The sequence below is a fragment of the Rhinolophus sinicus genome, chromosome 8 (assembly GCF_057876585.1).
Source record: "Rhinolophus sinicus isolate RSI-liver-muscle chromosome 8, RSI-T2T, whole genome shotgun sequence".
In the NCBI taxonomy this organism is placed as follows: Eukaryota; Metazoa; Chordata; class Mammalia; order Chiroptera; family Rhinolophidae; genus Rhinolophus; species Rhinolophus sinicus.
The window spans coordinates 60248500-60261813 of NC_142508.1; the positions used below are offsets into that span (position 1 = coordinate 60248500).

Genomic DNA, 13314 nt, shown 5'->3' on the forward strand with positions numbered 1-13314 from the left:
TGGGCAGCAGGAACTGGAGAGTTGGGTGACAGGATGGATAAGAAACATTTTGTTTCATTATATACCTTTTTGTATTTGTGTTTGACCCATTTTTTGTAAATTTGTAGAAAGGTAGATAGATAGATAGATAGATAGATAGATAGATAGATAGATAGATAAAGTATATACCACGGGCACACTATAAAGTCACATAGCTGGTAGGAGCAGAACTTCTAACCTTTATACATGCTCATCAAATAATTTTTAGTTAACAATTTCATTTTCTCTGTATGCTTTGGGGTGAAAAAGATTAGATCTGTTTAATAGCTATGTTTCTTTTTGTAAATTAATAGTCTGCCCTTCATTTATATTCCAGTCTAATGGTTATCATAAGCCAGTCTCTCTCACATCTGGCACCACTGAACAGCTGAGGGCCTGAACTGAAAGGGTGAAGCCTCTACTCTCTGCAATGTTATGACAACAAGTTTAGGTGCCCTGTGGGACCCTGAATCACAGCCCTTTTCAGGCAATGTCCCTGTTATCTCCTTGTGCACTTATTCACATGACAATTTTCCCATCTGAAATGAAGATATTAAGATACAAAGCTCTTCATCCAGTAACTTGATTCTATCCTTTACATCTTGGAGAGAATGACTCAAGGCATAGCAACAGGCATCCACAGAGACCTGCAGCCTCAGATTAGTTTCAATGTGTCATTTGTTACATCAAGAATCCAGTATGTGTTTTGCTCCAAGTTTCTCTTTTGGGTTCTTGGTTTTAAGTTAATGGGTCTGGGGAAGTGTCAAGTCTTTTGAACTGTCTCAATGCAAGGCTATCAGATGCAGAAATGTCCCCAGCTAGATTTGGGACTCTTGTTTTATTTATTTTTCTATCTCCGTATCTTTATTTTTCTATCTCGTATCTTCATGCTGTCACCCACCCTGGGTGAACTGCTTCCTGGCTCTCCTTCAGCTGTGAAACAGGGTTAATAAAGCACTGACCCACCTACCAGAACAGTCAGGAGAAAGAGCTGATAAGATCAGTGTTGCCAAAACTTGCAAACACGAGTGCATAACTGTTGCAAAACCCAATTTTAAACATCTCCAGAAGAATATAAGTCAGAAAATGGGAGCAATGGATTGTTAGGGCTGCTCCTGGGAAGCTTTTGGGGAACCTGTGGCCTCCTCTCTGTCTCCAAGAGCCTGAGAGTGGGGAAGGCTCCCTACAGCTTTGGAGGGAGCCCCCAGCACCTCCTCTGGGGGTAGACAAGTGACTCCCAGTAAGAAACTTCCTCCCAGACCACTCAGAACTCTTTACGTTTTTATTGTTTTGTTTGAAAAGAGAAAACTTAAAGAGAGAAATCAGGGTAATGGGCAACCAAATGCACCTAGCAAGGAGCTTGAACAAGTGGGCATGTCCACAAATATTTGTTGACTGATGAAAAGAGGGAAATTACTAGTGGGGCTCCAGACAGGATTCCAAGATTCTCAGATGTAAACAGATGGAAGGGTCAGCTAAACTTCACATTCTCTAGAAAAGGAAACAGGACTGGAAAGATAAAGGATTCTGTTCAAACTTGCAAGTCTACTGTAGTAGTTGCTGATAAGAGCCAGCCAAAGCCCTGGATTTCTAGGTTGGCCAGAGATCCTGCTTTCCTAGCAAGTGACCTTCTGAAAATGCATTGCTTGGTTATAAGGGCCTTGGGGCCTGGTCAGCCGGTTGAGTTCTACTTGACAAGGGACTCCTAACGGTCCCCCGTTTCTGATTCAGACAGGATATTCATAGGTGGATCTCAGAGGTACATGGCAATGAAGCAGCAGCCAGAGAGCTCTAGATTTAGCTTAAGTCCCTCTTTCAATGTGGGTGGAAGATGGAAAGAAAGGGCCCAAGAAGGCAGTTTGAAAGGTGTTCATGCTCCCTCTCTCAAAAATTCTACTGGGCTCTTTTCACATTTAAGAAAGAAAACATTGAGAGAACACAGAGCACCAAGGACTTGAAACCCCAAGTACTTTCTGTGCCTACGAATCATGACAAGCAGATTTTCAGAACTAGACAGACATGAACTAAAGAGGTAGGAGTGGGGGAGGGTTGCAGAAATGTTCAGGCAAGAGCAATTCTACAGGTTTTAGTGGGAAACAGATTACCAAACTATTTACAGACAGAGAGCTTTGGACTCTCTCTCTCTCTCTCTCTCTCTCTCTCTCTCTCTCTCTCTCCCCCCCCACCCCCCCCAGCCTTTTCTAACTTTTCTAGCTATACTTCTTGCTACAACTTCCCATATGCCCTGACTATTTGCTAAATTGCTAATCACTTGTTCAGTGCATATTTATTGCGCACCCACTACATCCCAGGCAATAGGGAAATAAACAAATAAGATTATGGTATGTTAGATGAATTGATTAATTTTTTTTTTTTTTAGGGTCAGGGTCTTTTTTTTTTTTTTTTTTTTTAAGGGGAGCAGGACTTTATTGGGGAACAGTGTGTACTTCCAGGACTTTTTTCCAAGTCAATCTTAGTTGTGGAGGGCGCAGCTCAGCTCCAGGTCTAGTTGCCGTTACGTTGCAGGGGGCGCAGCCCACCATCCCTTGCGGGACTCGAGGATTTGAACTGGCAACCTTGTGGTTGAGAGCCCACTGGCCCTTGTGGGAATCGAACTGGCAGCCTTCGGGGTTAGGAGCATGGAGCTCTAACCACCTGAGCCACCAGGCCGGCCGAATTGATTAATTTTTATTAGAGACAAAAAAGGGGTTCTAGGGAAAGTAACCTCACAGGATGAACTGGGCAGGACATGGTGGGTAGTCACGCCCCAGGCATATACTTTTTTTTTTTTAGTAAAAGGTTTGTCTTTGCCTTAAGCAAGCCCTGTCCATTGTTTCTGTGCATCTAGTTTAACACACTTGTGAAATAAGGATAACCACCCTCAAGAGAGCACATAATCTTGTTAACTATCCTGAAATCCAATCACTGCCTTGCTTTCTCCCACCTTCATGTAATCTTCCTTACTTTCCCTCCTTATTTCCAAATGCTTAAAAAGAAACTGCCAAACCATCATTCTCCATAGCATTTGAGATCTTGCTTCCTGGCAATTGTCACCACTTTGGCTCAAATAAAACCTTACAGAAGTTCTTTAAACAACGTATTCCAGGACACTTAGAAAGTATTCTGTTTCTTTCTCCCTGCCCTTGAATCTGGCTTAAAAGATTTCCCCCTCTGGGCTGGCTAAGCTGAGGTGAGGCCCTTCTCTCTAGAGCAGTCTTTTGTGGTAGAGAATTAGGAGAAAAGTGGGAGACAAGGAAGAAAGGCTAATAATATAGGAGCGTGGAGGCCATGGCTGGAGTTTTTTAAGGGCTGCAGTGTGTGAGAATAACTGATAGGTGGATGGGAAAGAAAGCAAAGGGACTTGAAGGAGACTGGTGATTCTGTATTCCCTTCTGGGGGTAAAGAATTGCAGGTAACGATTTTGAATAGTTTTAAAAATTACATTTGGTTTCACAGAAGGCATCCCTTGACCTATACAGCAGCCTAAGGGTATGACTTTATATGCTTTTCACATTCATTCATTGGACAAATATTCATGGAGTTTCTTATATATGCAGTCACCACGCAGGGCTGAAAATAAAACAGACCTGGTCCCTGTCCTCCCAAAGCTTGAAAATGTTAAATAAAAAAATAAATGTTGAATTACAAATTGTGAAGTGTACTTTGAAAGAAAGCACAGTGCCCTGAGTGTTAATTGAGGAACTGCTTTGTGTCTTTGGAATGCATCCTTCTCTTCACACTTAAGGATCTTTGTTCACACTTCAATGCTGAAGTACTATTTCTGACAGTGTACGCTATGGAAATCCTAATTATACTGAAAAGCTTAAATGTCACCTGCTTCAGGATGCTATGTCAGGTCCCCCGTTTAGGATGTCCTCTCCTGGCACATTGCTTGCAAGTTTTTTGTAAAACCCAATTCATTCTGCCAAGTGTATACCTGTTGTACAGGGACCAACTGTCTCAGTTTATCTGGATTGAAGGGTTTGCTGGGATACGTTGGTCACCCTATTGATAAGTCTGTCTTCCCCATTACATCCAATACCCCAGGAGGGAAGGGAAGGCTTCTTATCTCTACTCAGGCAATGCCTTGCACATAGAAATAGTGATAGTATTAACAACAACAACAATAAAAATAGTTTACACTTGAGTATTGACTACATTCCAGGCTCTGTGCTTAACTCCTTGTAACAACCAAATGAATCAAGCATGTCATTTTCCCATTCTATAAAGAAATAGAAGCTAAGCCAGTTAAGCCAGGATTTGAGAGCGTGGGACAAAAGAAGAGTAGCTAATCACCATTCATTGCGCAATCAGCAGTTCTCAAACGTTTTGATCTCAGGATCCCTTTACACTCTTACAACTTTTTAAAGATTCCTCCTGCCCAACTTTTATGTGGGCTATATATACTGATAGTAATTAATAGATTTAAAAATGAGAATTTAAAATATATTTATTCATGATTTTACTTATACATTAATGCACATTAGCATTAATAATACATTTTGTAAATGAAAAATAATTTATTTAAAAAAACAGTGGGATAAGTGGCAAATCTCTTTAATGTCTGGCTTAATAGAAAACTGCTTCAAATATATGGTGATGGAAGGAGAACTGACTGGGGTGTTGAACACACAATGGGATTAATAGATGATGTGATACAGAATTGTACACCTGAAATCTATGTAACTTTACCAACAATTGTCACCCCAGTTAACTTTAATTTAAAAAACAAACAAAAAAAAACAAACCCTGCTGAATTCTCACATCTGCTTCTACCATTCAATCTGCTACAATATATACCATGTAGCTTCTGGAAAACTTCACTGTACATTGGTGAAAGAAAGTGAAAAAGGCAAATAACGTCTTAGTATGATTATCAAAATTGTTTTGCCTTCAGAAACCCCATGAAAAGGTTGTGGAGACTCACTGGGGTCCCTGGACACTTTGGCAGGCGCTGCTGTTACTGGATGAAACAATAAATTTCACATTCAGACTTTTCAATGCCTTCATGGCAGGTTTGCACAAATGTTGGATTTTGGTTTGTAGACATCCTGGGTCTTACCGGTGACACCAGCGAGGAGACAGGGAAGACAACATGCACTGCATCTCGGCCAAACTGCAATCTGCGAGCTTTTCCTGTGTTATCCACGCGCTACTCGACCTTGGACTACAACTCCCGGCCCAGCTTGCAGGAAGGGGGCGTGTGTCCGCAGCTGCGACGAAGCTTGTGTGACTCAAGCCGAGTGACGGAAGTGGAGGGGGCGTGCCTGTTTTGGGTAGGGACGGTTCCGCAATTGGAGGAGTCTGGAAGAGGGGGCGGAGTCAGTGTTTGGGTCAGCCAATGATTTGCGCTCAGGCGGAAGAAGGGAACGGGGCGTGGCAGGGCTCAGTCGCAGGGTGCGTGGGGCTTACAGATCCCTGGTACGTGGGTTTCGGTGGCGGGAACGCGCGGTTCTGGGACCTGGGCTCCCGACTGCAGGAGATGGCTACGCGATGGAGCAGCGAGAACGTGGTGGTGGAGTTTCGCGACTCTCAGGTGAGCTGGTCGCCAAATGGAGCCTTCTGGGCATGCGCCCTTCCCGGTTCCCTTCCCCCCACGCTGCCGGGTCAGCTTCAGGGGCGGCGGGGCGACCCCCAAACTTGGGCTGGGCTCGTGGACAAGAAGGTGACCCGGAGCTGTTAGACCCGAGCGGGCGAGGGGGAGCCTTGATGACCATTGGGGGCGGTTGGGACGGGCGCCGACAGGGTTTCGGGGTTCCCCGCGGGGGGTACGGGGGATGGTGTCTGCTTTTGGACTCCGAAGTGCAGAGATCGCGTGCGAGTGAGTGCTGGGAAGCTTCCAAACTCGGATGGTGGGCAAGGGGGTGTTTGCTCCCCGAGGCTGAGGGTCGCGCTTAGTGACTTTGGGCAAGACGCAGAACTTCTCTGAGCCTCACAGCTCTGTGGACTTAACGCTTCTTCACAGGACTTTGGGGGTGGATTCGATTAAAAAAACAAAACTGCATGCATAGTGCCTGTTTCGGCGCCTAAGCTTTTAAGTGGTCGCTGCTGCTAGAATAGTGGAAAATACCGTGTTGTCGGGTTCGAATCCCGGCTCAGCCCCTAGCCTGTCCTCACTCTCTGCGCGTTAGTTTGTTCACCTCAAAGGGCTGGCTTGAGAATTTTACTATGAGATCATTCACACATTTAGCATGTGTGGTACAGTGACAGGCACATGGTAAGCCTCAAGGAACGTTAGCACTTACTAGTGATTTTTACCATTTTTAAATTTCCTGTCTTCCATATGGCAGGCCTCGTGCTAAGTGATTTCTCTGTTATTTTCTTTTTCTAATTCATGAAAGAACCACGCAAGATAAATAGATGTTATCCCTTTTTTTTCCAAACGGGGAAGCTGATCTCTGTTTGGCTGGTCCCAAGTGACCTGGCCAAGGCTCCCCTTATGTGGCTGCATTGGGATTTGAACTAAGGCATCTGGCCGCAGGGCTCTTGTTGGCCTCATTACACTACCTTGCTTCATATTTTATGAGCCTGTCATACAGTCATTCCTCAACAAATACCATGTACCCCCAGCACCTTAGGACAGTGTCTTGGTGATTCGCTTTTTATGCTACAAATACAGAGGGTGCCAAAAAAATGTGTACACATTTTAAGAAAGGAAAAAACTGTGTGAAATTTGTAACACTCGATATTATACTGATAACAAAAGATGAATACAAGTCTTGTGTATACATTTTTTTGGCACCCCCGGTATTTATGGAATACCTTCTGTGCCAGGCTTTCAGTCACTCGTTTATTCAACAAGGATTTATTGAGCTCTTGCCAGGTGCAGACTGTGCCAGGCGCTGTGTTGAAACTCAGATGATTTATACTGAAGGGAAATTGGGATTACAACAAGGGGTGCTGTGGTTTCTTCTTTCTAAAATCCCATGGTCTCTTGCCATAAAGATAATGAGTGGAGGAGCCACCAACCAGTTTGCTCTATGGTGCTCTCTGATACATAGTTCCCTGGAGAATTTGAGCAGCAGCATTTGGATTAAAGAATTCTGAAGCACTTTGTACTGTCAGCACTGTCTCTGGGAGGCCTGCGCTCCCAGGGGAGGCGCCAGACTGCTAGGGATAACGAACCACATTCCTGTTACCCTTCTTGTTAATTACTTTCACTGGGGATTAAGAACAAAATCTTGTATGGAACCTGCTAATTTGGAAGCTACTAATCTGTAAACCCTTTAATTCTCATAGAAGTACAAGTAGCCTCTTACAGAGAAACCAAACCTCCCTATAGAAACGTCATTGAAGAGACCTGCAGAGAGGGTGCAGACACATAGGTTAGGATGCTATGAAGCAGTAGGATAATAAACCGAAACAGCAGTTGTTAAAGTCAGAGGATAAAGCAAATTGCGTAATTTAACTGTCTTGTGGGAGTTTCTGTTTTTCTTTCTGATTTTTCTGTTCATTTGGAAAGGTACATCTTCATGTTAATTATGGTTTTGTGGTTAATTCTGATGGTAATTGGTGGGGGAGTAGGGGCCCTTTTTTATGAACTATTTCATTAATGTAGAAATGAAGAGTTGAAACTCTTACTATTGTCTTTCTGAAGAGGAAGGCCAGAACAATAAACTTTTAAAAACACCCTGCCTCTTTAAAAAATAAAAGCTGTTAGGTTTTTCAGTGGAAAAACCCCAGCCTAAAAGGTGAAACTCTTTTTCTTTTACACCTTATACAAGCATTTATTTTATAAATCAATACCTGGAGATATTGTCACTGATTAATAGTGAAGAACCTCTGCTGCTTGGATCTACTCTTATTGTGTTTCCCTGAAAATAAGACCTAGCCGGATAATCAGCTCTAATGCGTCTTTTTGACCCGGTCTTATGTTAATTTTTGCTCCAAAAGAAACATTAGAGCTGATTGTCTGGTTAGGTCTTATTTTCGAGGAAAACACGGTATGTGGTCCCTGGAATCAATGGATGTGGACACTGTAAGAAAACTTAGAGATAATCTTCTAGGGCAACACCATCGAGTAGAATTTTCTGTGATGATGGAAATGTGGCTGTTAAACACATGAAATGGGGTTAGTACCAGTGACATTGTATTTTTAATTTAATCAAATTTTAATTAATTGCCATTTAAATAGCTACTTGTGGCTAGTGGCAATGGTATTGGAAAGTGTTGTGGAGATTCAATAGTTTATACTCAAAAAGAGGTAAAATGGGGAAGAGGAATGTAGTGAAAAATGCAGTGAGTTTACAGGGCTACAGATGATTACTAGAATTAGTGGGGTGATCACATTGTAAGATAGAAAAGTGCTGAATCACTATATTGTGCACCTGAAACTAATATACCAATATATGATTGTATACCAACTCTACTTAAATGGAAAAAAAGAAGAATTCGTCATGGTTGGAGTGTTGGGCTGGACTTGGGAGGGGAGAGATGCGAGACAGCCTGTAGAAGTGATCAGAGAAGAGGTCTTAAGTGATCTTTAATGGCACGCCAAGGGTGTTGGACCTTGTCCTGTAGGCTGTGGGGAGCCACTAAAGGAGTGTGAGCAAGCAAGCAGCATAACCAGGCTTAAGTGTAACAACAGCCCTGAGGGTGGAGAGTGAGGCTGGTGAGAGGCTGGGGTACCTGTCCAGTGAGGACTGATGAAGGCCTGAGCCCAGGCAGAGATAGGGAGAAATGGATTGATTAGGAACAGACCAGGAAGGGGGGTGCCCAAAGTTGGGAGGAGTTTCAGGAAAGACTCATGTCATAGAAATCAAAGGTTTTAAGGAGGAGTCAGATCAAGTAAAAAACTAATAGAAAGTATCGACTAATTTCAGCAGTATAAGAGATCAGTGAGTTGTGCTGGATTGTTTTTTATTGTTGTATGCCTGAGGTGTGGTGGAGAAGGGTTTTGAACCTAGTTCTGACTCCAAAGCCTGTGCATACTTTTTCTACTGCACCAGATGAACTCCGTTTTTCTGCAGAAATTCCGTGTAGAAATCTTTCTTCCTTTTGATAAAATGTGATTAGTTTTTTTGGAGTGGTGAAACCAAATGCTTTAAGGAACACAGCTGACTTCATGAACATGATTTTTTAAATAATTATTAAACTTTTATTTATTTAAGTGTATTTTTCCAGGACCCATCAGCTCCAAGTCAGGTAGTTGTTTCAATCTAGCTGTGGAAGGCGCAGCTCACAGTGGCCCATGTGGGGATCAAACCAGCAAACCTTGTTGTTAAGAGCACTGCATTCTAACCAACTGAGCTAACTGGCTGCCCTAAACATGATTTTTTTTTAAAAGAAGGGCTGTAGCAATTTGTGTAAGGGGCTTACAGAGTCTCATGGAATTGATATCTTTTATTAGCCATCATTTAGCCCATCTTTTCCAAATTATTAGTTACATTTTCTCCAGGCTAATAAGAATCAAAAGTCACTGTTAATGCTATGGTAGTGTCATTTCATGAAGGTCACATGACTCCTAAAGTGTGCCACAAAAGCCACCATCCTGCAGTTGAAGGAACAAGGGCTGTTAAGGACTTTATTCTCTTCTGTTAAAAGGTATCTCTTGACAGGGAGCAGTTCTGAAATAGTCTGCTTTCCTAGGAGTACACTTCAGTATCTAAAAACTAAGGGTGAAAGAAGATATGATTGGGATTTTACATTATAAAGTGTGTGGGTAAGGTACACCAATTTTATTCATCAGATTTCCCTATTCTAATAGAAGGTTTCATACAGCAGGCAGTGAACTATCCAACTTTATTATCCTAGGAGGTATTAAAGAAATGAAGGCACTTTAGAAGTGTAGATAATTCATAGGTGATAAATTATCAAGGAATTATTAAGAGAAACTAGTGAAAAAATACTTTGAGATGTTAAGGAAGGGCCTTGACACATGAGCTGGAAGGACCCTGATTTTGAAAGGGTGGGAAGAGGAAGACCCCAAGGTGACTGACAACCTGCCTGCCTTCTCCAACCTGAGCTGGCTTTCCTGGCAGAACTGAATCTGTGTTCTCTCTCACAGGCAACTGCAATGTCTGTGGACTGTCTGGGGCAGCATGCGGTGCTTTCTGGGTAAGTGAGCTTTCCATGACACCTGGGAACAAATCGCAAATCAAGAGGTTTCTGGGAAATTGGAAAGTACTCTTATATTTAAGGGTTACAGTGATAGGGCTTAGTTCTGCTGTCCTAGTGACTTCAGGGGTACTTGGAGGGATTATTTGCAGTTTATTTTTGTCTGCCCTAACAGGTAAGCAATAAAATTCCTTTGAAATTTTAGAGCTTGGTAGTTTGGTCTTGAAATTGCAATTTTTTGTTTACTGCACAGACTCTTCATAAAGATGCTGTGTGGTGTGGTCTCACAGGTAGTTGGTTACTAGGACTGAGGAGATGTGGGGTCGCGTTTGGCAGTGCCAATGATTATGAGCCCCTGGACATTTACTCAATTGGCTTCCTTGGACTTTGGTTTTCTCATGAAGGAATTCAATTTTATTATGAAGAAATTGAACTACATAATTTCTCTAGTGTCTTCTGGCTCAAACTTTTTAGGATTCTGGCAGTTAAGGGTCATCCCTGCATTGCTAATCACCCTAACATTGTACCAGTATGAGAACACTTAATGGTCAGAGTTCCCCCTTCCCTTTCATATTGCTTTAGGTTAATACCCCTACTTCTCAAATTTGGCAGTATTTTCATTAACTTGGTTGTTTATGAACCCATTTATAAATCAATGAGGTATTTTCTATTAACTTCATTATTTCATTTTATTTTATTATTTTTTTTATTGGGGAATATTATTGGGGAATAAATGTAGCATGTAGTGTATTCCTCCAGGGCCCATCAGCTCCAAGTCATTGTCCTTCAATCCAGTTGCGGAGGGCGCAGCTCAGCTCCAAGTCTAGTTGCCGTTTTCATTCTTAGTTGCAAGGGGCACAGCTCACCATCCCATGCGGGAATTGAACTGCAACCTTGTTGTTGAGAGCTTGCGCTCTAACCAGCTGAGCCATCCAGCTGCCCTTCTGGAAGGTCAGCGGCAGCTCGGCAGCTGGTTGTCTTCAGTCTAGTTGTAGAGGGCACAGCTCACTGGCTCATGTGGGAATCGAACCGGCAACCCTGTTGTTCAGAGCTTGCGCTCTAACCAACTGAGCCATCTGGTAGCCCCTTCATTATTTTATTTTGAAATCATTTTTTGACTTACCTTAAGACAAGCACATACCAAAGAAAGCATATACAATGGAAAGTAAGTTTCCTTCCTCCCTCTACCCGTTTCCCCAGAGACAATTATCCATACCATTTTCTTGTGTCACACTGGGTGCATAGATAAGGAAAAATGGGTATGTCTCTTTTCTGCCTCCTCCCTACTCACTTTTTTTGGATTGCCTCCATTTTCCAAACAGTATATGATTCATCCATTGACTTTTTACAATAGAAGATGAGGATTTAGCACTTTTACTTTGCTCTGTGAGTCATTTACGTATATACCTGCCTTCCCCCCTTCTTCCAATATATAACAATTGTTGGGTTTAATCAATATTTGGGGTTCTTTTTCTGAGTTATTGTTGGGAGGTCCTATGTCATTCTGATTCTAGACTCTGTGTGTGACCTTTTTTTTCTCTTTGGAAGCTTTAAAATCCTATGTTTGTCTCTTGTGTTATCTCTAATGTGTGAAATTTTTACTGTGATTGCTTTCTTGTGTGTCTTTTTTCATTGATTGTGCAGGCACTTACAGCCCCCCTCCTTTTTTACATTATTACTTGTTTTATCTAAACAAATAGAAGCATAACATACACTTGGTATCATGTAGCTGTATTAACAACTCTCAGGTACCGTAAAATACTCTCAGGTACCCTGGAATAACTGTGTCTCAAAATGTTAGACTTCTCAGCATTCACCTATGCGTGTGTTGCTCATTCGTAGCATTCTGGGAGAGAATGGGGTTATGTAAATGGAAATCATGGAAGTGTTCCTGTTTGTGTGTATTCTTAGATATGTATACATCTATATTATTTTTTAACATGATCTTGAAGTTCACCATTTCATTTTCATATATTGAACTTGAACAATATGTGTAGTAAAGTGTATGCATAAAAGAACAACTCCGATAAATATACAGATATCTACACCATATGGTCACCACTCAGATTAAAATACAGAATAATTTTTAGCACCTTGGAAGGCCCTTTCAGTTAATTAGCATTTATTTGATACTGAATTTACTCCTGGGCCATAAGTTTTTGTTTCTTCATTTTCTTCTGGGAGATCTTTTTCTTCTGTACAACCTCCTCTCCTGGTTTAGAACAATCTGCTCTTTTTCAGTGAGGATCATCTCAGTGTGGCAGGGTGAGCTCATGCAGGCGTTAACCCATTAGCCCATGAGCACCATAAGTTCTGTGAAGCATCTTGTGCGCTTTGTTCACCTGGCTGTGCTCACTGATCAGAGAATTTACATCTCAGCCCTTAAGTTCAGCATGACTCTCTGCATTTTAAAGTATGTGCAGCAAAAATTCAGCATTTGTTTTGGGCTCCCGACCCTGCGTCAAGCCCCACTGTTTGGCCTGGGCACACCTACCTACTCCACCGTTTTAACGGAAAGGTACACGTTGTTTCTATAAAGTGACAGCCTTCAGATACTTGGTGGCTTTTTGGATATGCATACCCTCAATTGCCTGCTAGGGCAGTTTTACCAGCGGTCTTAAAGTGAACACAAAGATTTAAATCTTTTTAATTTTTTAAATTTTTAACAAAATTTTATTCAAAGCACTAGGAAAATTATAGTCAAAACACAGAAATAATCAGACTATAACAATGCTGCATAGATAGTGGTATATAAGTTCCCTGACGCTTAGTGACTTCTTTCTAATTAAAACGTCAATTTTCAGATCACTAGGTAGAAAATGGTAGAGGCATTATTTTGTCTCTCGGAGGCTGAAAAAATGGCTTTCCTGGTGAGAATTGACACCATTTAAACAACAATGATTAGATTATTCCCAATTTAATTATATTCCCTTCTTGTTATTTCCCAGAGATGAAAATTGAGAATGTAAGGATTACTAGATGGAACTAGGAGGTAAATTACCTGTTAGGAGATATCCTGATTGGTGCCTGCTTTAATCAGACAAAACACTGATTAAAGTTTTAAAAATTGCAGCCATACCATTATGCTTAACTAAAATTATCAGTCTGAATACTTTTTTACATAACACATTACGTATGTACAAGAGAAAAAAATGACTTGTTTCCAATCCTTTGACCTTCAGTTAAGAAAAAAGCCATAACCTAGTGATTTACACATGTAATCTGGCAATTTGGGCTTTT

General features: G+C 41.7%; 1 protein-coding gene across 2 annotated transcripts in view; it reads left to right on the forward strand.

Annotated features, from left to right (window-relative positions):
• Nucleotides 1-5380: 5380 nt before the first annotated feature.
• WDR59 (WD repeat domain 59) overlaps nt 5381-13314 on the forward strand; it is a 65358-nt gene continuing 57424 nt past the window's right edge. For both annotated transcript variants that reach the window (XM_088800232.1, XM_088800233.1), the window contains exons 1-2: nt 5381-5554; nt 10025-10074. In XM_088800232.1, the coding sequence (XP_088656358.1) occupies nt 5501-5554; nt 10025-10074 (104 nt within the window). In that variant the 5' untranslated portion in view covers nt 5381-5500. The remainder of the gene's footprint in view (nt 5555-10024; nt 10075-13314) is intronic.